The sequence below is a fragment of the Benincasa hispida genome, chromosome 5 (genome assembly GCF_027475165.1).
Source record: "Benincasa hispida cultivar pf3 chromosome 5, pf3_genome.v1.1, whole genome shotgun sequence".
Lineage (NCBI taxonomy): Eukaryota > Viridiplantae > Streptophyta > Magnoliopsida > Cucurbitales > Cucurbitaceae > Benincasa > Benincasa hispida.
In genome coordinates, this window is record NC_143482.1 from 40,170,153 (window position 1) to 40,196,901 (window position 26,749).

The 26,749-nt window shown below is 34.3% G+C and overlaps 1 protein-coding gene and 1 pseudogene across 1 annotated transcript; one reads left to right on the top strand and one right to left on the bottom strand.

The window, feature by feature from the left end:
* Nucleotides 1-10,708: 10,708 nt before the first annotated feature.
* Nucleotides 10,709-11,206, top strand: LOC120077316 (basic form of pathogenesis-related protein 1-like; annotated as a pseudogene).
* Nucleotides 11,207-17,131: 5,925 nt separating this feature from the next.
* On the bottom strand, nt 17,132-18,699 carry LOC120077315 (exopolygalacturonase-like). Its single transcript, XM_039031199.1, has 4 exons — nt 18,598-18,699; nt 18,213-18,512; nt 17,458-17,955; nt 17,132-17,377 (listed from the first exon to the last, which is right to left on the bottom strand). Exons 1-4 carry the CDS (start codon nt 18,697-18,699, stop codon nt 17,132-17,134), a joined length of 1,146 nt encoding a protein of 381 aa, XP_038887127.1.
* Between the last annotated feature and the right edge of the window lie 8,050 nt (nt 18,700-26,749).

The window sequence follows — 26,749 nt, forward strand, 5'->3', positions numbered from 1 at the left end:
AAGGAGTGAATTCCATCTTGTGTAGCTGAGTTCCCAGCTCCCCAATCAGACGAATCTCCAAAATGGTAGGCTTGTTGAGTTAGCAATCTAGCTACTCTCACCCATACAAATCAAAGGATCGCCCTCATTGGCAGGACTTCACAACTCACTCAGGATTAAGGTCTTGTTAACTTGGAGATAAAGAACCAGCAATATAGTCCTCGAAATTAGAGATGGAGAAGCAATAATGCAACCATCGAACTTGGAGACGAAGAAGTCGAGTTTGAGGATTTTTTTTACTAGACTGAACTTAATGCTTCCTTTATGTAACATCCCAAATTTGTATGAATACACTACAGGAAATTAAATGTCAAATGCTAAGCATGACGAAATTTTATTTAAAGGGGTGGTAAATGTAATACCCTAACCTTAATTTAGAAAGCAGGAAAACAAATAAAATATATAATTAAGAATGAAAAATATATAAACTTAATAGGAAAATCGGGTGAAAATTTAGAATTGGAAAAAAATAAGAAATTTATTAATTATCCAAAATAATGAATACGGGGGCAGAATAAAAAAGGATTAATTAGAAGTTGGACGCTAGCTAATTCAGAAGACAAAGGGCAGTAGATAACTTTTTGTTTGGGCACTGCTCATTGGAATAATTGGAGGTGAATTAATTGCCCATATACTCTTAAAATTTGAAAGAGTTAAAAAAGGGAAGTGAAAGCCACAAGCAATGAAGGGAACCCACGCGTGAAACGAACGAGAGTGGAGAGAAAATTGGAGAGAGCGAGAGTAGAAAGAGCGAGATTCTCAGTGAGACAGTGGGAGAGAGCGGGAGCGAAAGCGAGAGCGAGAGTCACGAATGCCAAACCAGCGAGAAAGCTGAAGGGAGCGAGATTCTAAGAACAGAAAGAGTGAGATTTGGACAGAAGCGTGAATTATGCGTTGAATTTGGCCACGATCTTATAGACTATACATGAAGAACCCTAAAATTGAATACAAATAAAGGTTGAAGACGTAAGGGCAAACGTTAGCTAAAATTAGGTGTCATATTAAGAGAAATTCTTAAACCTAAGTAATTTTAGAAAAGCCATTTGTAGGATGACTTGTCACACAGAGAAGAGCTGGAAACGGCTATAAATAAAAGGCTTTCGTCTGGAAGTTAAACTCATTCTCAAACAAAACTCAATAGTAAAAATCGTGTGAAAAGGGTGAAGTAATTCTATTAGTTAAAGGAGGAAACGCAAGGGAAGTGCTGCCCAAATTTCCTTCTAATTTAAGAGGGAAGGCTCTACTGATTAAACCATAAGGAATAATAAGGAATAACTAGGATCGCAGTCAAAGTAAATAGGTTATCTCACCCTCTCTTTAAGTGTTTCATGGTAGTGTATCTTTAATATGTTGCATAATTAAGTTATTGTTATGTTGCATTACATGTTTAAAATACGTTTAGCGACAAGGGACCCCATGCATTATATTTGTTCATAAGATTAAATTTTAATTAGATAAAGGTTATGCTTCTAGGGCTAGTAGGGCATGTATGGTTGCACCCCTCTAGACCCAATTCTATGTCAAGATTATGCTAGGGACTAACAGGGTATGTATGGTTGCACCATTCTAGTCCAATCTTACGTTTATGTTAATGGTTGATGTTGGATGCGACTCTGGCCCTACTGACTGCATAACCCGCTAATCATCAGATGGGTTAGTTTCCGTCTAAGTCCTCATCTTCCTATCAGGGCGGAGAAATTTACGTTAGAAGCATAACCGACCACCACATGTTATTATATGTTTTCGGTCCCAATCATATGTTTTCAGGACATGTTGCATGTGATTGTGCATTTGGTCACTACCCTATGTGAGAACTACTTATTGGGTATATTATATACTCATCCTATTTTTACAAACTTTGTAGGTAAGGACACAACGTAGGTGGCAGAACTGGACGTCGCTCAAATGGCCAACCATCAAACTCATTATTATAGGCATATGTATTTTTGTATCACTACGCTAATATTTTATGGATCTTAGTGTTTTGTAAAATAAATTTTTTATGTAGTTTTCTACCTAATTAATAAAATCTTAGATATGTTCTTTTGTGATTTTTGCCAAAACTCATCTCATGATAGAAAAGTCTAAGTATGCATGTCGTAGCGGTCGTACCATAATTTTAAGGATTCGATCGTTACATGTTGGTATCAGAGCATTTGAGCCAATTAGGCTCTACTAATAAGAAAAGTCGGGGTGTTTGATGGTTTGGCCTGTTAAGTGATGCCCACAGTTATGCCAAATACGCTGGTGAGTGGAATTTTCAAACAAGTAATTTGGTAAATAATTTAGAAAACATAAGGTATGAGTTTGCTTCCTTATTATGAAAATTAAATGTGTATACCAGATGCCACCACAAAGGGCTCCAACACGACGAGACAGACCTCGAAGTGAATCCACAAGGGATCAAAATCAAGGACATGGACAGACGCCTTACGTGTTACTTACACCAGATGCACTACAAATACTAATACAAAATATGAGTAATGGAAACGCAACCTCGTCCACCACACCAATAACCAACGATATAAATGACTTAAAGATCATTCGAGAATTCAGGAAGTTCAATCCTTCAACATTTGATGGATCATCTGTGGATCCAATTACAGCACTGAATTGGAAAACAGAAATAGAAACTATTTTCTGCCATATGAACATCCCAGAAGAACAGAAAGTAAATTGTGTCATCTTCATGTTAAAAGGCAATGCAAAATTCTGGTGGGAATCCACACAAAGAACAATCAAAGATACAGTCTCATGGAAACAATTCAATCAGGCTTTTTACAACAAGTATTTCCCTTTGACAGTGAGATATCAAAAGGAAGTGGAATTTCTTAATCTTCGTCAAGAGAACATGTCCGCGGCAGAGTATGAACGAAAATTTGATCGTTTGTCCAACTTTGTCCCTCGACTAGTGGACCCAGAAGAGAAAAAGGTGGAAAGGTTTATTTGGGATTAAGAGAAGGCATTCGAGGCATTGTTACTGCTTTCCGACACAAAGAGTATGCTCTTGCCCTCGAGTCGACCTTACTCATGGAATTAGATCTTGCTGTCCAAAACCTCAACTTCTAAATAAGGATTCATGCCCAATCAAAAAAAAAAAAAAAAAAGGGAAATTCACCCAACAAGGCTTCCAACGTTCACAATGGCAAGCAAAAAAATTTTCCAAAGTGCTCAGGGTGTACAGTCACAATAGAAGAGTCAAATAATCACATATCCTAAGTGCAGAAATTGTGGAAAACACCATCAGGGGCAATGTCTTTGGAGCTTAGGGGTGTGTTTCAACTGCGGCCAAACGGTTCACTATGCAAAGGCTTGCCCAAAGTTCACCAACCAAGTATCAACTGCCCAGACCACCCAGCCTACTAGTAACAAGGTTACCCAACAACAGAAAGGATGGGTGTTTGCTGTTACACGTCAAGGGGCAGAGGATCAAGATGTAGTTATTACAGGTACATTACCCATCCTCAGGTATTATGCCTTCACTTTATTTTATATGGACTCTAGTCATTCATTCATCTCTACAACATTTGCACAACATGCTCAATTAATATCAAAGCCCTTAGGCTATATTCTATCTGTAGCTACTCCTGTCGGAGTATCTATAATTGCCAACTCAGTAGTGGAAAACTGTGAATTGTCAGTATCAAGACATAAACTAGGAGTGACCCTTATCATCCTAGACATAAGTGATTTTGACATAATGCTAGGTGTGGACTAGTTAGCAGCAAACTATGCAAGCATAGATTTCCATAATAAAGAGGTCATATTCACCTGTCCAATAGGAACCAAGTTTAAGTTTAAGAGTTCTAATATACCATCAGTCCCAAGAATAATTTCAGCCTTAAAAACTAAACATTTACTCAACCATGGGGCTTGGGCATATTTAGCAAGTGTAGTGGATTTACGAAACCAAACGGATGAAGTTAAGGCCATTCTTGTAATAAGAGAATTTGAAGATGTATTCCCAGAAGAGCTATCAGGTTTACCATCTAGTCAAGAAATAGAATTTTGTATAGATCTAATTACCGGAGCTGAACCAATATCTAAAGCGCCATATAGAATGGCACTTGCGGAATTAAAAGAACACAAAATACAATTACAAAAATTGTTAGATAAGGGATTTATATGCCCTAGCATGTCTCTATGGGGAGCACCTGTCTTATTTGTTAAGAAAAAAGATGGATCAATGCGTTTATGTAAAGATTATCGGGAGTTGAATAAGTTGACAATAAAGAATAAGTACCCACTTCCACGCATTGATGACCTATTTGACTAATTACAAGGAGCCTCAGTATTCTCCAAAATAGATTTACCATCTGGATATCATCTAATACGAATCAAAGAGTCTGATATACCCAAGACTGCTTTCCGAACAAGATATGGGCATTATGAATTCGTTGTGATGCCCTTTGGATTAACGAATGCCCTAGTAGCCTTCATGGGCTTGATGAATAGAATTTTTAAGGACTATGTTGATAACTTCGTGATTGTATTTATAGATGATATTTTGGTCTATTCCAAGTCTGAGGTAGAACATGAAAAATATCTTAGGGACTTCCTTTCCATATTAAGAAATGAAAAGTTGTATGCCAAATTCTCCAAGTGTGAGTTTTGGACACGACAAGTTGCTGACCTAGGGCATATTGTAAAGCAAGAAGAAATCTCAGTGGATTCTGCTAAGACTAAGACAGTTAGCAAATGGCCTCGTCCAACAACAGTCAGCGAAGAGCGAAGCTTCCTTGGATTAGCAGGATATTATAGACGATTTGTGAAGAATTTCTCAAGTATAGCATTACTCTTAACTAACCTCACCAAGAAGAATAATCCTTTTGTCTGGAATCAAGCATGTGAGCAAAGCTTCCAAAAACTAAAAGAAATGTTGACCACAGCCCCTATTCTCACTATACCTGACAGATCAGGGGGTTTAACTGTGTACAGTGATGCATCAAAGAAGGGTCTTGGTTGTGTATTGAGACAACACGGAAAGGTAATAACATATGCTTCAAGACAACTAAAACCTTATGAACAAAATTATCCCGTTCATGACTTGGAGTTAGCTGCCGTAGTCTTTGCCTTAAAGATATGGAGACATTGCTTATATGGGGAAAAGATCCAAATTTATATAGATCATAAAAGCCTTAAGTACTTCTTTACCCAGAAAGAGTTAAATATGAGGCAACGAAGATGGTTAGAATTAGTCAAAGACTATGACTGTGAAATCCTCTATCATTCAAGAAAAGCTAACATTGTTGCTGATGCTCTTAGCAGAAAGTCAGCTCATACAGCAGCTCTAAGTACCATCTCCATACATATAATGGATGACCTTGAAAGAGCTGAGATCTCACTAATACCAGAAACCTTCACAACTCAAATATCACAGTTAATTGCAAGACTTGCATTAAGACAAAGGATAATTGATGCACAACAAATAGATAAATACCTAAACAAACAACTGCAGTCAGAGGATGGAGAAACAAGTCAATTCTCTACACTCCTCCATCATGGACGTCTATGTATACCAGATGATAAAGAAATCAAGAAAGAACTATTGAATGAAGCTCATGAATCATGCTTTTCAATACATCCTGGGAGTACCAAAATGTATCAAGACTTGAAAGCACATTACTGGTGGTGTAACATGAAAAAGAATATAGCTGACTATGTAAGTAAATGTTTTGTTTATCAACAAGTGAAAGATCTACGGCAACGACCACCAGGACTCCTCCAGCCTCTAAATGTTCCAGAATGGAAATGGGAGCATATTTCTATGGACTTCATCTCAAGACTCCCAAGAATTGTTAAAGGCCACAACATGATTTAGGTGATTGTGGATCGACTCACCAAATCGGCCCACTTCCTACCATGCAAGACTACTCAGACTACGGAAGCATTAGCTCAAATGTACTTAAAAGTGGTCATCCGGTTACATGGAAGAATTGGAGGTGAATTAATTGCCCATATACTCTTAGAATTTGAAAGAGTTAAAAAGGAGAAGTGGAATCTACAAGCAGTGAAGGCAACCCACGCATGAAAACGAGTGAGAGTGGAGAGAAAATTGGAGAGAGCGAGATTCTCAGTGAGACAGTGGGAGAGAGCGAAAGCGAGTGCGAGAGCGGGAGCGAAAGAGAGAGCGAGAGTCACAAAAGCCAAACCAGCGAGAAAGCTGGAGAGAGCGAGATTCTGAGAACAGAAAGAGCGAGATTTGGACAGAAGCGTGAATTATGCGTTGAATTTGGCCATGATCTTATAGATTATACATGGAGAACCCTAAAATTGAATACAAACAAAGGTTGAAGACGTAAAGGAAAACGTTAGCCAAAATTAGGTGTCTTATTAAGAGAAATTCTTAAACCTAAGTAATTTTAAAAAAAGCATTATGTAGGATGAGTTGTCACACAGAGAAGAGCTAGAAACGGCTATAAATAGAAGGCTTTGGGCTGGAAGTTACTCATTCTCAAACAAAACTGAGTAGTAAAAATCGTGTGAAAAGAGTGAAGTAATTCTGTTAGTCAGAAGTAGGAAACGCAAGGGAAGTGCTGCCCAAATTTCCTTCTAATTTAAGAAGGAAAACTCTACTGATTAAACCATAAGGATTAATAAGGAATAACTAGGATCGCAGTCAAGGTAAGTAGGTTATCTCACCCTCTCTTTAAGTGTTTCATGGTAATGTACCTTTAATATGTTGCATAATTATGTTATTGTTATGTTGCATTACATGTTTAAAATACATTTATCGACAAGGGACCTTATGTATTGTGTTTTTTCATAAGATTAAATTTTAATTAGATAAAGGTTATGCTTCTAGGGCTAGCAGGGCATGTATGGTTGCACCCCTCTAGACCCAATTCTATGTCAAGATTATTCTAGGGCTAGCAGGGCATGTATGGTTGCACCCCTCTAGACCCAATTCTATGTCAAGATTATGCTAGGGACTAACAGGTTATGTATGGTTGCACCCCTCTAGTCCAATCTTCCGTTTATGTTAATGGTTCATGTTGGATGCAACTCTGGCCCTACTGACTGCATAACCCGCTAATCATCAGATGGGTTAGTTTCCATCTAGGTTCTCATCTTCCTATCAGGGCGGAGAAATTTACGTTAGAAGCATAACCGACCACCACATGTTATTATATGTTTTCGGTCCCAATCATATGTTTTCAGGACATGTTGCATGTGATTGTGCATTTGGTCACTACCCTATGTGAGAACTACTTACTGGGTATATTATATACTCATCCTATTTTTACAGACTTTGTTGGTAAGGACACAACGTAGGTGGCAGAACTGGACGTCGCTCAAATGGCTAATATTTTAGGCACATATATTTTTGTATCACTACGCTAATATTTTATGGATCCTGGTGTTTTGTAAAATTTTTTATGTAGTTTTCTATCTAATTAATAAAATCTTAAATATGTTATTTTGAGATTTTTGCCAAAACTCATCTCATGATAGAAAAGTCTAAGTATACATGTGTTAGCGATCGGACCATAATATGTAAGGATCCGGTCGTTACACTTTAAGCTGCCTACGTATCCTCATAATGGATAAGGATCAAGTCATAACGTAGATCAAATATTTTTTTTCTTTTTTTTCTTGAGTAGTCTAAAATTAAAGTTTCCTTGAAGTTGCCTACGTACCCTTTATAATGACAGGGATGAAGTCATAATGTAGTTCAAACGTATTCTTTTTTGTCATTAACCTTTTAAGCTCATGCAAGCGAGGAGCAACATACAGTTTATACTCTTACGTTAAAGAGTTTTTACATGTTTATGAAGCACAAAATTTCATAAGAAACTTGTCTTTGATTGGGCCAATTCTTAATCCATTTTGATAAACAATATTGTACGCTCCAGTTTTGTAGACTTCTTTGACGATGTAAGGTCATCCCATTTAGGTACGAACTTATTCCCCGTATTTCCCATCGTGATGATTGGTCTTCTTAAAAAAATTACTAGATCAAAAAACTTAAATGATCAAGGCTTCATATGCTTGGTTCGATTGCCAAGCCTGAAAAGACAAGGTTAAAAGATCAAATAAGGCACAATAGCCAGGGTTAGAGTTTTTGAATTATGGGACTACGCTAGAGTTTTGGAAGTTGAACCTGACATTACTAAAGGAGAAAAGTCAAGATAGATAGAAGTTAGGCTCGACAGTCGAGTTCGACTTGATAGGACAGGGTAGATGAGACTTGACATGGAGCAGACGAGGATGACATGACAATGTGTCAGTAGATTGGACAACCCAAAAATAAGGTAAGGCTCAACTCGGTAGACAAGCCTAACATGACAAGGCGAGGACAAAATGATTTAATATAGAACAGTAAGCAATGGAGATGTAATTAATTGTCACTAGGTTAGACAAATCGAAATCTTATAAGTTTTGATAGGCTTGTTTTAGGAAGAGGAGAGAAGATTTTGGGGATTCTATAGTCGAAGCCAAGTAGTACAAGGGAATGGCATAATATGAAGGACGGAAAGTTAAAGTAAAAGAAGGAGATTACAATGAGATGCCAAAGTTTACTAATGAAGGCAGACAGATTAACTCCACTTAAGTGTAGGAGAAAGATAATTGGGGAGCTGGCCAGATACAATGACGATCTAGTCAGCACTCCCAATGTGGCTTATCTCCAAGGGTTTAGTCCCAGGGAGACAACAAATGGCAATGTGGTACACTTATGCACTTTGGGAAAAAAGATGAGCACAGTGTAAATATGTTGCTTAACACTGCTTAATTGGACGGATGTGCATAAGGAGGTCAATTGTACTTTTATGGGGAAAAAGATTTCAATTGAACACTAAGAAAAAAGGGTAAAGAGTCGAGGGTAATTTGGGAAGGCCAAGTTTGTTATTATAAAATCAAGTCGATTAAAGGAAGGTATGACATAAAATTCATAAAAGAAAATCAAGTCATAAGGCAGCAAAAGGTAAAGAGCAATACTCTCAAGATTACATCTCAATGGTACAACCAAATCATTGTTCCAAATTTGGCAGAAGGGGCTAATGTTATAGGCAAAATTAGACAGAGGGGACAAAAATGATTTTTGACATGCAAAATTTCAAATTTAACATTAAAAAGTGAATGCAAGAAGTGAGGATAAGAAAAAGGAGAGAAATTGGTTTGGGTTGAGCTCATACTACTAAGGCCAAGGGCGAGCCCAAAGAAGCAAACCGTTTTCTTGGGGGAGTTAGTGGGAGAAATCCCTACTCTAAATAGAAACAGGGATAGTGAGAAGTCGGACCGAAGAAGACAATAAATAAGGTTGAAAAGCATAAAGGAGAGGTAACTTAGATGTTCCAATTTCTTCATCTCATCTAATTTTGTTACTGACTTAGCCATCAAATCTCTTTTTCTTTCTTTTGTAGGAACTCTCTTCCTTGAATTACAAATTCACAGTTGTTGTCACGTGGAGGTCAAATACGTTTTTCCTTAGACAAAATTTGGCATAAAAAATTTAACTTGAATGAGTTTCAAATAATAAATATATGTTGTAAAATAATTTAAATTATATGAATTTAATAAGAAAATATATACTTTTCATAAAATAAGGAAAAGAACATATTTGAGGGTGTGCTTCCCCTTCCTAGAAAATTGTTCCCTACAAAATTCTTCCGTATTCCACGTCTCTAACAAAAAGTTAGTCCTACAAAATCCTTTTTAGTAATGTGTTAAGGCCACACAGTAAAAAAGGCTTTGTGGACGGGATGAAGATCGCCAAAACAAATCTCCAACAAACTAATGTATTTCATGTTTAGCCCTAAACATTTTTTGGTTTTGGTTTAATTATAAAATGAATACAAAATCCATTTTAATGCTTTCGTCTAATGTGATTATTCCATTCATTTAATATTTATACCTCCAATAAAATCTTAACATTGGTCATCTCATTGGTAATTTGAAGTTAATTGTTATTCAAATGGATAAAGTACTTTTTTCGAACAAGAAGTGTGACCTAAATATATTTTAAAAAGACTAATTATCACGGGGAGTTTGATAGAGAAAAATTCATTTGTGGAATTTGCAGGCTATTTTATTTTATTTTTACTAAGAAGAAAGTATACATGTTGATTATAAAATGTGTATAATTATCATAAGAAAATGTGTATTTATCATATCCACATCATGATTTTAAATGTCAAGATTGACAAAAATATGTCGATGTTTCAACTTTATATGAATATTTATATTAATATCGAGAAAATTTTGGTGTCAATCAACCTTTTAGAGCATTTTCTTACCTCGATATGTTTAAATTTATATTGTTGTCAATGTTAGGTTCACATCATAGATATTTTGTTGATATTATGTTACATGTTTCTTCAATTTTTCTAAGATATAATACAAATGTTGAATCATTCTTCAGATTGATGTTGAACCTATACACATAACAAAATATCTTGGTTACGCCGAAAATTTAAAACCTTAATCCACATATATACAATATACTCTATTATTAGTAATATATATTAATGAATTAGTTATTGAAACGATTGAGATAATTTCTTTGTTGTCCCACACTACTATTAGACCTTTTCTTTGTCTTCCAAAAAACCCTTAAAATGGACCCATGCCCAACTTTCGTCTCTATATAAAAAGCCCTTAGCTAAGCCAAACCCCCAACATCAACATTCAACACAATTAACCATTCTTCCAACTATAGCTTACAAATATGGCATTTGCCAACGTTCTCCCCTCTTTGTTTGTCGGCGTTAACCCTAGTCCTAGCTCCCATTGCCCCCATCGAGGCAAAAAGCTACCCTAAGAACTAGATAGCCACCCACAAAGCTATCCGCACAGAGGTTTGCATCGAGCCCCTCCATTGGAACGCCACTTTGGCTGCCTATGCTCAAAATTACGCCAACACAAAGATTGCCACTTGTCAAATGGAACACTCTGGAGGACCCTATGGCGAAAACCTAGCAGAGGGATACGAAGTGATGACAGCAGAGACAAGGGTGAGTCTATGAGCCGATGAGAAAAAATATTATATGACTACAATTCTAACACATGTGTCAACGACTCTAGCCATTGCCTCCATTATACACAGTTGGTGTGGAGGAACACCAAATCTGTTGGTTGTGCCTAAGTGAAATGCCAAAACAATTGGGTTTTTTTTATCTGCAACTATTATCCTCCAGGCGATTATATAGGCCAACATCCATACTAACTTTTTAGATGATTAATTATTGGGTTTATTATTGGTTTTTCAATAAAGAAAAAAAAACAAAATTAAATAGTCTTTTTCGTTATTATGTTATATTATATCCATATTAATTTTACTATTTCTGTATGCTAGCTTTCTGGCTAGCCTTTGGACGTAGTACATGAATAATATTATTGTCAAAATGAACATAACTTAATTAGCACTACTTGATGTATGGTACTCTCTTTTTTAGAATTAGATGTTCAAATTCTCATTCCTCAATTTGTTTACTAAAAATTAATTGTAATTGAAACATAGTTCATTAACTTCATCTACCAGTTTATTTCATAAATTTTTGTAACCTTTATCGTCGGTCTAAAATAAAATTTCAAATGAATCAAAGGAGATTTTAAGGTGCATTATATTGTACATAAAGACTTAAGGATATATATTATACAGAAGAAACATTGTTCACTTATATCCACATACTATTGAAAAATTGGACCTGACAGTAACATTTGAGGTTCCATTTTGAAGAATAGCAAAAATCGAAAAAAAATTCGAATTCTATCAAGTTTCATCTAATGCATGTATATGTGCTTTTCTAAAATCTTAAATTGCATTTAATGATATCTTGTATTATACCATAATTAAATTTTACCCTTCCTATATTTTAATATCAAAAAATCACATTATATTCTACAAAAGTCCCTCTTAGTTGTCTGAAGTTAAGAAATTATAAAAAAAAATATTTTCAAACACGTTTATATCAATTTTTCATTTTCTTATTATTTATTTTAGAAATCTCTTTTCATTCATATTATTACTGTTTTCATTATTTCTTTTTGTATTTTTTTAATCTTGTATTGTCTTTATTGTTCCAATTTTTCTTTCTTTTTTTTTTCTTTTTACTTCTTTTTTGTTTCTTCTTTTCAAATACCTCATAATTTATTGGGAAATGAGTGCGATAACGCTCCCGACCTGCTTTCTTTCTCATAGTTATTGCCTAGAAACTCAATGTTTGATGATTTATCCTCTTTATCAGATCTATATGTTTAATCTTTCATCCCGTGGTTGTTATTTTTTTGCAAAAATTTTTCATTTAACAACTTGTTTTTCTTCAAACACTTCCTAGAAATTTTCTTTCAGAGGAGTACTCGTAACGTGTGATCTTGATACAAGCTATTTGATTTTGTTGCTCAGGAGAAAATATACACATGGATTATTGGAAATATGTATTAGTATATCCAACATCACGGTTTTAAATGTCAATGTTGATAAAATGATGTTAATATTTCAACTATAGATAAATATATCGATGACAATTGACTTTTTAGAGCATGTTTTTTACTTTGGTAAGTTCAAATTCATATTATTATTATTATTAGAGTTACATTAGTGATATTTTGTTGACAACATAGTTGCATATTTCATCGATTTTTTAAACTTATAAAATCGATGAAATATGCAACTATTAGACATAAGATATTATATAAATGTTGAATCAACCTTTATATTTAGGTTGGATCAATAAACATAAGAAAATATTGCGCATATGTTAACATAAATATAAAACTTTAATCCTTATTAGTAATATACATTAATGAATTAGTTATGAGAAATGATTGAGAATTTCTTTGTTGCGCCACAATACCATTAGACCATTGCTTTGTCGGCCACACACTATCATTCAGAACTCTTTCACTTGGTAATAATATCAGCAAAATCATAGATTTATTTATTTATTTATTTTTAGAAATTTGATCAAACAACATTATATTTCAAGTTGAGATGATTTAGAATTATTTTTAAACTTTTTTTTCTTTATTAAAATTTAAAATTCCAAAATTGCACTTTAATTAATATCATTAATTAGTCTGCATCATTATTATCTTATTGTATTAAAACAATAACATACATTAAAATGAACCCCATTATTTTTCTTTTACTAAAAAATCTTTGTCAAAATCTTTAAATGAAAAGTCCTATGTGGTATCTTTCAAATTTTTTAAAACCTTAAATTTATGTTTAAAACAAAATACAAAAACATTATCAAATTAGAATATAGGTTATTTTTTTTATTAATTCTAAAACTTAAAGAACATTATATATATTAAAATATCTCATACTACTTTTTTTCTTCAAGTTTAATAGCATGGAAATGATAGATTTGTGTTCGATTGTGGAAAAATATTAGAAGAACACATATTCCATATCTAAAATATTAAAAAAGCAATGGACTCCTAACAATATAAAAAAAGTCTATGCCTTTGGGTCAACCGCAGTTTGAAGTACTTTAAGTTTGATTGTGTTAAATTTCCTTTATATTCTCTAGGTTGAGAGTGAGACTAAAGAGTATGAGTAGTACAACAATTTTGAAAGAGTACTCTTGTAATAGTGATCAGGGAGAGAATTATTTTGTGTTATTAAAATAATTTTTAACATAGGTGAAATCTTTTTGGCCCATAATTTTCTCGTTAGTATGGAGTTTTTCCATTTTGTATTTGTGTTCCCAGATTTATTGTCTTTTTATTAATTTCTCTATTATTTTTCTGCTTATTTCTGTGATAGAAGTATGAGGTTTTTCTGAACAATTTGAAACTCTAACTGTGAAACCCAGATTTCCATTTTTCCTACTTAAGTAGGTGATTAAGGGAATTAACTAAGTGAAAGTTAAATCCTATGTTGAAGTGAAAGAGATTTCTAAGTGTTAGATAGATTTTCCTTGAGTAGTTTTGAGTTAAGCCTTAATTGGTGAAATTTGGCTAAGTGTAAAGTAAAAAAGGAACCATGCGTTGAGTGAGAATACATTAACACATAAGATGAGAAGGCAACCATGTGTTTGTAAAGTTGGACGCATGTGTGGGCAAAATATTGGTAAGAGACGTTGTCATGAGTTGCTCATGCGTTGGGTATATGTGAGTGAGAGTAGAGAAAGCAAGAGGCTAAACATAAGGCACTAGGTAGACAATTGTGTAGCAAATGAGCAGTGCTACACGAAGAGGTGAAATTTGGCTAAGTGTAAAGTAAAAAAGGAACCATGCGTTGAGTGAGAATACATTAACACATAAGATGAGAAGGCAACCATGCGTTTGTAAAGTTGGACGCATGTGTGGGCAAAATATTGGTAAGAGACGTTGTCATGAGTTGCTCATACGTTGGGTATATGTGAGTGAGAGTAGAGAAAGCAAGAGGCTAAACATAAGGCACTAGGTAGACAATTGTGTAGCAAATGAGCAGTGCTACACGAAGAGGTAGACGATCGTTTAGTAAGTGAGCAGCACTACACAATGAGGTAGACGATCGTGTAGGCAGGCACTAGATGATCGTATAGCAAAACGGGGAGCTACACGATGAGGTAGGCGATCGTGTAGGCGGGCGTTGGACAATCGTGTAACAAAATTGGGAGCTACACGATGAGGTAGGTGATCGTATAGGCGGGCACTGGGCGATGACACTAAGGGATTAGAGGATGCGTTAGACGATAAGGCATCAACGCTAAACGATGGAGGTAAACGACGCTCGCAGTAGCCAAGAGATAGGCTATGCGCGAGATCGTTGAAAGCAAGATCATTTAGAGTGAGATCAGCGAGAGCGAGATCAGCGAGATGGTTGGGAGCGAGATCAGCGAGATCGTTAGGAGCGAGATCGTTGAGAGCAAGATCGTTTGCTAAACGATTGAGCTACACGATGAGCTATTGGAGCTAGGCGATAGAAGCAGGAACTAAACAATGAGGCAGTGCTGAGGACTACGTTACGCAAGATTGATGAACTCATCTGGACAAATGGCTGTATCGAGAGATGGATAGACTTGAGTTAATAGGATCTGGATGAATTAAGTTTCATGCAAAGGAAGTATTATGCATGAGGAGGACAACTCAGGTAGGTATGTGGAATGGAAGTAGGTGAATGTCAAGGGAGTAGGTGGTGGCAAAACATAGTGCAAACAATTCAAGAGTAAGAGGTGTCTTGCATTGGAGGCTTGGTAAAGATGAGAAGGATCATTTCCTTAAGCCTATAAATACCACCACAAGCCTTCTTTTGAGTACATAATCCGAAATCCCCTTGAAATACAATAGGAAGAGTGTTTAAGAGCCGTTTCGGGATTAGCTATGCATTGGTCATGAAGTTCTAAAAAAAGGAAATGTTGTCGGACAGTGAAATCTAGAAGTAGCATAAACTTAGGACAAAGAATATCTCCTAGAATACTCGTGCGTTTGGAGTGATTACAAAGCTACTAGAAAGCTAAAAGAGTCTATTTTTCAAGGTAGGGCTACCAGAGAAGAAGCTCCAAGGAATCGGGCTGGAGAATGAGGAAAAGACAGAAGGGTCGAGCTGTCGAGTAAGCTGGGCAAGTCTTGATGTTTTGAAGATTCCAGTTAAACCATGAGGAGTTCTAAGCTAATATTTTGAGGGTTCAAAAGAGGAGCCCGGGAAGATCAAGGAACTTTTAAGAGAAATATTCCTATCCTTACCAAGGTGAGTGGTAATTTCCTTTAAGTCTTAAAACATATCTTTTAGAGTAAATTGTATATGCTTATTTTATGAATGAGTATCTAGCATGAGAATGAGATTGTGTGATCGGATTGGTCAGGGGGTCAATAGACCTAGTTCTTGAGCCCGAAAGGAAAACCTCACGGGATGGTCAGGAGACCAAGAGGTTTAGTTCCTGAGACTGTGGGAGGATCCTCATATGGGATGGTCAGAGGGTCAACGGGCGTAACTTCTAAGCCCATGAGCGGGGAGCTATGTGCACATAGGAGACACTGAGAACAAAAGGGGGCGCAACAGAGTAAACATTCATTATTAGTTAACTATCTACCGTGTGTGTAGGTAGAGAGTAGACTCATTCTAAGTAGTTATCAGTTTAGCTATCTACCGTGCGCATAGATAGAGTTGAGAACAGACTCATTCAAGGTAGAGGTTTGAATGTAACCTCGTATACCTATGATATGCTTGTTTTTATGAGTTGAAATAGACACTAGAAGTTGCTTACCACTTACTGAGCTTTGTGAAGCTCATTCTTTTCTTTCATGTTTTTCTTCCCAGGTAGCGAAAGGTGAGGACTTCCATGGTGCTGCTAAGGTCAAGGTCTGCCACATGTCACCGTCGCACTTCCAGAGAGTTAGGAATGGTTGTTGTAAACTTTGTAGTTAAGTCTTGAAGTTGTATAAACTTTATATTGTTGTAATAAAATGGGCCCACTTTATCAGTTGTTGTTATCTCCTTGACTTAAAGTTTGTACAAAGTAAAGAGGTTCCAATGGGCAGTAGGTATCACAAAAGGGTGGTATCTGTGGTCCGTCACGCTTCTCCCCGGGCTTAAGAGTGCGGGCTCGGGACGGGGTGTGAAAATAACTTTTTGAATGTAAATGCATTATTCAATTGAATTATATTCTGATTAAGAATATGTGTGAGTGACAATTATTGTGTTGATATGAACTTAACACTTGCTAAATGAGGAATATAATTTATCTAGAAATTTTTTTTCCTAGGATTTTTTATAAATTTTTGTGTAATTTGTATTAATTGAAATAACCTTGTAAAGTGGAATGATATCGATTGGTAAAATAATTTAATTTAATAGATTTTCATTCCCTTTAAAGAAAGATAAAAAGAATCTACTCCTGAAAAGTTCAGTCAAACCGAGTTATTATACTAAGTATTAGAAAATTTCCATGTTTCAAGATGAAAGACTACAAATAAATAAATAAATATATATATATATATATATATAATAACAACAACAACAACAACAATAATAATAATAATAATAATAATAATAATAATAATAATAATAATCAAATTAGGGTACTCATTTTATAAGCTTCCCTAAGAAATTTCACCATCTTCTTTACTTGGAAAAGTAAACCAAAAGAAACAAAAAGGCAGAGAGGAATTGTCTTATAATTATGGTTGTCCATCATTTTGTAGTAGGACAATGAACAAATCATGGAAAAACATAAGGGGATGAGCAAGTTTGAGGATTTTGTATTCCCAAAATGATGGGTCTCACATTTCTACATTGAGATGTAATGGGACCTTCTTTTCCATTATAAACAAGGTCAATGTTGGTTATTTTTACTTCGTCACATGGTAAGTCGCTACTGCAAACAAGTTTGACCGCCATTGGAGTTGCAGAAGTTCCTATAATATTCTTGAAACTCACTTTACTAATCTTAATCTTTGACGGAATCTAAAAAATTTAAATTAAAAGTTTATTTGTGAAGTCGACGTGAAGAATTTCAAAATCAAAGTTTTGAGAATGATCAATACCTTGCGATTGCATTGATTCCATGGGCAGTACTCTTGGTCTATGAGAATTGGGATGCTAACGTTGACCATTATAATGTCTGAAAAATGCATATTGGTGGCAGTGCCGGCAACGGGAGAGGCTGGCCATGTTTTGATCCTAACACCATTAGTGGTGTTCATTATGGTGCAGTTCTTCACTACAACACCTTCAACGGGTTCTTCATTAGTGTATTTCCCAAGACTTCCTATGCTTATTCCATGTCCAGGCCCGCATGTCACGTTAGTGACTTTTACTCGTTTGCTTCCATCTCCTGTTGCGATTCGAGACTTTATGATTGAGATCCCAATCGATCGACCAATGTGTATTCCATCTGTGTTGAGACTATTTTCTGGTGCAATTATGTTGACACCATGGAATGTGAGGTTGTTGCATCCTAGGATGTTGATATGGAAGTTCTTGCTATCAAGTGATGTTATTCTCTTCACAATTGAATTGGTAATGAAGTTGAACCTTGAACTCTGCTCATTTAGTATGCAATATGTCATGTCAGAGCAAGGGTGAAACCACAAATTTTTACTGGGAGGGACAAAATCACGATCAATTTTTTTTTCAATATATAATTTTTGTACTTTCAAAATTTAGCACCTACTCAATGTTTGTAACTGTTAAAATTGATTTCTAAACTTAATTTCTTAAACATCATCATAAGTATTTACCATTATGTTGTGACCTATGAGATTGGAAAGAAAAATAATGCAAGGTATATAGAGCTTACAATAGGGAGATCAGCACAATTTATGTTTTTATGGCAATCATTCTTTTCCCAACCTGCCTTTCCTTTACCATAAAAAACTCCTTCACCTGATAGTGTTAATCTATCAACATATGCAAAAGTAATCCAACTATCCCCTTGGGGGTGTTTTGGAGCTTGCAATGTTCCTCGAAGTCGAATTTCAATAGGGCTCTTACAAGGACCTTTAAATTTTACTTCACTTACTTTAAATATTCCTCTTGGAATTATCACCGCACTTGGACGAAAAGATGCACATGTGTCATTCCATTCTTCGTTCAAAGCCTATGTTTCACAAATAACAAAAATTAGCGAAATTTATCAATTCAATAAGTAATCACTTTCACATTCATTTTATTGTGTGTCTTACCTCAGTGATATCAACACCAGGCCCAATATCACCATACTTCCTCAAAGGAAAAATAACATCAACATGGGATCGAGTCTCCACTTTAAATGATGACAATGACATCAATAATATAGTAGTCAAGAAACTCTATTTAATCACACCCATATCGTCTTTTTTTCTCTTTTAACTTATTCTTTATGTAAGATGTTTGAAAATTTGTGTGAAATTAATGTATTATTTTGCATTAGAAACTCTCTATATATACGAATTGAAGAATAAAAGACAAGTTGCAATGAAACTAAAAGATGTTGGGTAGGTTGTGAACTTGATGTGTGACACATTATTAACCCACCATCCCTATTTTTTAATCTAAACACAAATTGATAACTAAAATTTGTTTATTGTAGACAGTTATTTCATTAAGGGTGTGTTGCAAACGTATACTTCCCTCACTCACCCAATAACAAATTTATTTAAGAAACTAAACATTGGCCAAAACAAAACAAAAGCTTTTTGTGGCCACAAACTAATTGCCTAATTAAAATATGAAAAAACCTACGTGTTTATAACAAACCATAAATAATGATGAATTTTGATCATTATATTGGTATGTTATTGAGCACCATTTAGGGCACTCATTAACTTCATGGTTAGAAAAACTCACATGGTTGGATGTAAATGAATGTAAATGTAAATGAAAATAAAAAGCTATATTTTGAACTTGCATAAAAAGCATTACCCTATTCAACAATACTTTTATCGAGATTTTTCAGAAATAAGACGTTTAAATTTTTACCTTACAAGACTAACACGATTTTTAAAAAATCGTTAGAATAGTTTGTCTCGATGCATCCAGTCTGAGATTGGCTACTGATATTTTTTTAAAAAACAACTTTTTGTAACTTATTGATAGTTTGAGCTTTTTCAGTGGAATCTCAGGCAGGATTAGTATCGAGATTCAATATATATCCCAAAATTTATCCAATTTTTCGAAAAATTTGATCTTTTCCAAAATTTAATAATGATAATGCAATCATCTTGAATCAATTTGGAAAATCTATTTTGATAGTAGGAAAACTTATATGGAATTTCGGAAATTCATTCAACTATCAAAACATAAATTATGCTAAGGTTTTGAAAAATTACGAAATAAATATGACATAATATTTAGTAAAGAAAATCGAATTTGGAGAAAATTTGAAAAGATATAAAATTTAGTATAAGATTTGGAAAAATTACATACAAAATCAGCAAATCTCGATGTGTAATTTGAACTAAAAAATAAATCCATTCATCACCCTAAATTTTCTTTAAAATGTTAAATGAGAACATTTTAGGAAAAGAAAACACACAACAAACGAAAGCAATAATTCAACTCTTCAAAATGCTACAAGCTAGCATATAATTATCCTTTTCTCCACATCTCATATGAAAAATAAAAGATGTGACTTTTTACTTGCTTTCTACACATGTTTTAATTTTGGATGTGTTTTCCATGCATACCACCAAATCACGGAGTTTGTGGCTAAAACAATCAATATAAAACTGTTCCAAATCCGTTTTTCAACCAAAGATCCTTACTTTAGCATGATTTATTCCAAGTCCATTTGATAACCTTCTCGTTTCGTAATTTTTGTTCTTTGTTTTTTGTTTCATGTTTTCTCTTTTCTAAAAACAAGAATATGTTTGATAATTATTATTTTTTTTTTTTTTGAAATAAAGAAATAGAAATATAAACTTGTTTGATCACTATTTCAGAGTTTTTTTTTTTTTTTTTTTTTTTTTTTTTTTTTTTTATATTGTGATTAGGAAAACAATTTAGGGAAATATAGTGGTTCTGAAACTATTTACAAATCTATGGTTGTTTTGGAGTTTTCGAGGGCGGAGATTTTGTGTATAATATTTTGTCCGGGGTTCAACCCTCGACCTGTCGAAAATTAAAGAAGAGGTCAAGGGTTTGATCCTCGACCTAAAGAAAATTGAAGAAGATGACAAAATTTGAAGAAGAGGTTGAGGGTTCAACCATTGACCTGTCGAAAATTAAAGAAGAGGTCGAGGGTTTGACCCTCGACCTAACGAAAATTAAAGAATCGTTTCGTAATTATACATGATCGCACACAAACGTTTAGTAAATTACAATGCGATCATTTAGTAATTATACACGATCGCACACAATCGTTTAGTAAATTACTATGTAATCGTTTAATAATTCTTTATTAACGTAACAATGGATGCAAACTTCCAAAAAGAACAAGTGAATAATGAACAACTTCTTTATTAGACGATAGGAATCAAATAAGATTAATCGGTCGCTTATGAGACGTTAAACGATCGTTTACAATCTCTCCATGATGGCTCAGTATGACGAAACGATTGCTTACTAAATTCTCTGCGATCGCCCACAAAGTCCTACACGATTGCTTATCTATTACTATTTGACAATCGCCTTCTCATAACCTATACGATCACCTACCTTTTACTATACGATTGTCTACCAAGTGCTACACGATCACTGAGCTTTACTACATGATCACCTAGTGGAAGTAGACGATGAGCGACACATTGCGATGGCTTCTCCATGATAGAGTCTTTCGATCTCCCACTCTCGACAGCTGTCTTTCCTCACTACACGATCTCCCATAAACTCCTACACGATCGCTTAGCTATTACAATTAGACGATCGCCTTCTCAAAACCTATATGATCGCCTACCTTTTATTGTACGATCGTCTACCAAGTGCTACATGATTTCCTAGTCGAAGTACATGATGAGCGACACGCTGCGATGGCCTCTCCACGACAGCATCTTCCAAACTTCCACTCTCGAGAACTCTCTTTCCTCACTACACGATCGCCCACAAACTCCTACACGATCACTTAGTTATTACTATTAGATGATCGCCTTTTTAAAACCTATACGATCGCCTACCTTTTACTATACGATCGTCTACCAAGTGCTACACGATTGTTGAGCTTTACTACACGATCGCCTAGTGGAAGTAGACGATGAGCGGTATAGTTGTATAGACAACTATGCAAAGCAACAAGATCTGAGATTCGTGAGACAGCTGGGCCTCTCATACTTTTGAAACTATGGGCTTGGGAGCGATTTCCAACAATGGCTCCACAGCTACAACATGTCAATGACGCTCAGTTAGCTGGACGAGTCTATGGTTCTCGGTATGTTATTTTAATTCAATTTAATTTTTATATCACCGATCTAGTTAATTTAGAATCTAAATTATCAATTTAAAAATTTAGGTAGAGAGACAAATTTTGTGTGACTAGGATAGCCACACATGTAGTCAGCCAGTACAGATACATGTTTGATTTTCTTCAACCAGATCAGGTACATTAACACTGAACCAAATTGATTATTTTATACACATTTTTATTGAATTTGTTTTTAATGTTCTCCAATATAATATTTTGTGTTTCAGGTTATTTGGGAGCCGTACAAAATTATTATGCATACTTTGCCCAATTTCTATACGAATGGTCAAAACATATGGCGGACGATTAGTCCTCTCATATGTTTCATATTGATGAATGGCATCTTCCTGACAGAGTGATGAGACAATTCGATTTTCAGCAGGATATCCCATTTCCTTGTAATACTGAACCCCTATTGCATGATATTGACTTAAAGACTATAGATTGGTTCGAAAAAGTTGCTTATTTGGTAGTGTGATGGCACTATCGTGCAAGGTTTATTGCAGTAAGGGTTTCTATTGAACAGTTTGACAGGGATGTCACCCAAGACTACATTCATTAGTATAATAATATCACAAGACACTACGTCACTGGTCCGAGAGCAGCTGTGGATCATCTGGTACTTCAATGAATATTATCTAATTATTTTTAATTTAAATTTATTTTAAATATTATCTAATTGTTTTATAATTCATAGAGATCAAACAACAGTAGACTCCGTGATGTTGTGAATGATCTGAACCAGGTTCTTGCTATATGTAGTGACAACAAAAGCTATATGGAGGAGATACATTATATATACGATATACCTATTGTTCCTCCACTAGCTCCTAGACGTAGAGGACTTGTTTGGGAAAAAGATTAGTTTGATAAGGTTGCCCATAATGTGGAAGAGTTGCCCCATGTGATGTAGATGCAGAGTCAAACTGATTATGTTAGTCCGATGACGATGATGCCAGCATTTGGTTTAGGACATTATAACTTAGAGGCTGGTCCTTCGTCTTCATATGTACATGGATATGGTGGGGGTCGTGGAGAGCATAATGAATATTTATATTACGAAGCACATGCAGAGGTACCAAAACGACATCAAGAAGAACCAGAGCAACCTCAAGTTCGAAATCGACGAGGTCCGCTTGTGGGACACATTGATTTTTGTAATTGTTTGTATATAAATGAGATATTTTAATTTACAATTTTTTATTTTTATGAGATAATATTTTTTTTAATTTGTTCTTTTGAGTTAATTTAAATAAAATAATAAAATAATAAAAAATTTTAGAAATTGTTTTTATAAAATGGATTTTTTTTTTAAAAAAAACAAGAAGGGTGAAGGTCGAATCTTCAAAATTCGACCTAGGTTGGTTGAATTTTGATGACTTGACACATTCAAATAAAAAAAAAAAAAAACATATTTATAAAATGAAAAATGAAAAAATATATATATAAAGGTTGAATGTTTAAAATTCAACCTAGGTTTGTCGAATTTTCAGCACTGGACATATTAAAAAAAATAACCATATTTTTATAAATAGTTTCAAAATAGAAATATTTTTATAAATTGTTTTTAAAACAACAATATTATTTTAATTTTTCTTAACTATTTCTTGTTTCTTGTTTCTTGTTTTTTTTTCTTATTTTTCTTAACAATATAATATAAAAAAGAAGATATGTCATACACTAAACACTAAAAAAAATATATTATTAAAAGTTTATGTCATATAATACAAGTAAGGCTAGGCCTCGATGACAACTAAATATAATAACAAAGTTGTATCATAACCTTCATATGTTACCCATATTTGATCGGCACAGTCATCTCTAACTCAAGTTATTTCACTTAAACGATTTTGAGTCGAATCCAACTTAATTATATTATTATATAAATGTCGTTGTTATAAAACATTAAAGTTAAGTTAAATGAGTGTCTTAGTCAGCAAAATGTATATATTGTCAAATTCTACTCGGTTTTAGATATACTAAAAATATTAGAAATCAAATAATATATAAACATGCATACTGTAAAAATTAATATTCAGAAGTTGAAATGTAAAAAAAAAAAAAGAAAAAAACATAATATACATTTTGAAAATTAAATAATATAAGAGAATTTTAAAATAAAAAATCAAAATAAATATAAATATAGCATAATTATTTTTGTAAATATAAAAATGAATAAAAAAATAAACAAAATATAAAAGATGAAAATAAATATAAAAGAAATAAAAGAAATAAGCGCACATCTTGGGAGTGGAAATTTAAAATATAAAAAATCAATGTACATATTGAAAATTAAAACAATATATAAATTTAAGTTTTTAAAATTCAAAATTAAAATAAAATATAAAAGATGAAAATAAACAGAAAAGGAGAAAAGTAAAAGTGTCCAACATAGGAGTCCACACAACCAAGAGGTGAAAGGATGGTTTAATAAATAAAAGAAATAATATTATATAAAATAGGAACAAAACCCATTTCATAAGCGTTACTCAAATTCTAGAAACTACAAAATAGGAATCGTTATCAAACAAGTCAGTTTCTTAAAAAATAGGAAATAAAAACAAAAAATTTGAAACACGAACGTTATCCAATACGCCCTAATTTTCCAATTTCATTCTCTTCATTCATCACAGTTTTCATACCTTTACACACTTTCCTTCTGAAATCATCCATTTCTTTTATTTTTTCTCCACCTCCACTCCAACCCTAAGATTGTTTCCTATTATCCTTTCCATTGATAATTTGATCAGAACAAGATGCAAGAACACCAATTTGACACTTATTCACCAATGCCTCTTTTAAAGAATTAGAATCATAATGAGTAACAAGCATACTGAAATTTTAAGGTGTTATGTTACATATTAAACAAGATGTCTTAGTAATCATAGACACACGAACTAAATAACAAACAACAAATCAAGAAATGAAGACTCAGAGTTTGGTAACCCCATTCATCGATATACCACCTACGTTTGTTGGGCAATGTGCCCAGGAAAGTAAAATCACTAATATGAAAAAGTCAAGCCTTTACAACATTGATTTATCTATAAAATAATGGCGATCATAGCGACATACGTAGAGCCTAATGCTACAACAAACATCATCTTCAATAACTTTTTAGAATAGCCTTTTAAGAAAAATGTTATTAAAAGTAGAGGAAAAAAGCTACAAACCAAAATATTATGGAGTCTAGTCAAAATAATGAAATTACCGAACAAATTTCTCCCTCTAAAAGGGTTACGCTTTTCAAAGTCTCTTCACCCGTCCACTCATTCTCACAATCAAACTGCACATTCTCTCATTGCAAAAGGTCTCTTCAACTTCTCTCTTCCTCTTCCCAGCTTTGATCCTTCTTCACTCTGCTTCTTCACAAAAAGAGTCATCCTTGGTTTTCAGCCTTCACATTCATTCTATCTGTCTTCTTCAGCCTTCACATTCATTCTATTTGTCTTCTTATTCATCATCTCCAATCGCCATCAGTTCCATCTATCTTCTTAAACCTTGGTATATTTCTTCTTCACCCCGATCTCTCAAATTCTTGGTCAAAATTTATTCTTTGATTGCAAGAAACTTTCTAGATATGTAACAGAAAATGCTATATTTGAACGGTGTTATGATTTTCAACTTTCTTATTTTTCAGGTTACGAAAATTGCAAATGCCCATCCAAGTAAAGATCTGTAAATCAAGAAATTAATGGTGCAAATCGTCATCTCTCAATGAATCTAAAAACACTTTTTTTAAGTGAAATTTAATTGGATTGTTTTTGTCTCAATTTATGGAACAATTTGTTGAGAAATGGGAATTTCTCAACCCGAACGACATCGGAGTTCATAACAGCTCAGGATTCAGATCAAGTTATCTAGGTCATTAAGAAGTGAAATAAATCGGTGTTAACATTAAACGATGTTAATACGTAACAGTGATTATTTCGTAGTCTATCATACACAATCTCATCATGTAGAACACCCCCACTCACATGCCTCTACATGATCGAACTAATCACATTGTTATGACACTTTACAACATTTGTAACAGTCATAAAGCGGACCATATTCAATAGATCTCCATAAATAGGTACCCAATCTAATCCAATTACTATAGATGGTTTGGGCTATTTTACTCAAACTTGATCAAGTTTATGTCTGTCACACCCCGCCCCGAGCCCGCACTTCTGAGCCCAAAGAGAGGCGTGAGGGACCACAGATACCACTCTTTTGTGATACCTATTGTCCAACTGAACTTCTTTACTACATTCAATAAACTTTAAGTCAGGGAGATAACAACAACTGATTAAGTAGGCCCATTTTATATTACAATAATGTAATGTTTATACAACTCCAAGAGTTAACTACAAAGTTTACAACAACCACTCTTAAAACTCTCTAGAAATACGATGGTGGCATGTGGCAGACTTTGACCTTAACAACACCCTGGAACTCCTCACCTTTCGCTACCTGGGAAGAAAAACATGAAAGAAAAGAATGAGCTTCACAAAGCTCAGTGAGTGGTAAGAAACTTCTAGAGTCTATTTCAACTCATAATAACAAGCATATCATAAATATGAGATTACATTCAAACCTCAGCTTTGAATGAGTCTGTTCTCAACTCTATCTACGCGCACGGTAGATAGCTAAACTGATATCTAATTAGAATGTGTCTATTCACTACTTACACACACGATAGATAGTTAACTAATACTAAGCATGAACGTTTACTATGCTATGTTCCTTTTTGTTCCCAATGTCTCTTATTTGAACATAGCTCCCCGCTCATGGGCTCTAAGCTAGGCCTGTCGGTCCTCTAACCATCCCATACGAGGATCCTCCCACAGGCTCAGGAACTAGACTTCTCGGTCCCCTGACCATCCTGTGAGGTTTTGCTTTCGGGCTCAGGAACCAGGTCTATTGACCCCCTGACCATCCCGATCACATAATCTTATTTTCATGCTAGATACTCATTC

Bases quoted from the DNA above. Each gene is read 5' to 3' on its own strand.
- LOC120077315 (XM_039031199.1), bottom strand. From the start codon at position 18,699: ATGTCATTGTCATCATTTAAAGTGGAGACTCGATCCCATGTTGATGTT. The intron at 18,513-18,597 runs GTAAGACACACA...TGTGAAACATAG, and splicing joins CTGGTGTTGATATCACTGAG to GCTTTGAACGAAGAATGGAA. The intron at 17,378-17,457 runs GTATTGATCATT...TAAATTTTTTAG, and splicing joins GGAATCAATGCAATCGCAAG to ATTCCGTCAAAGATTAAGAT.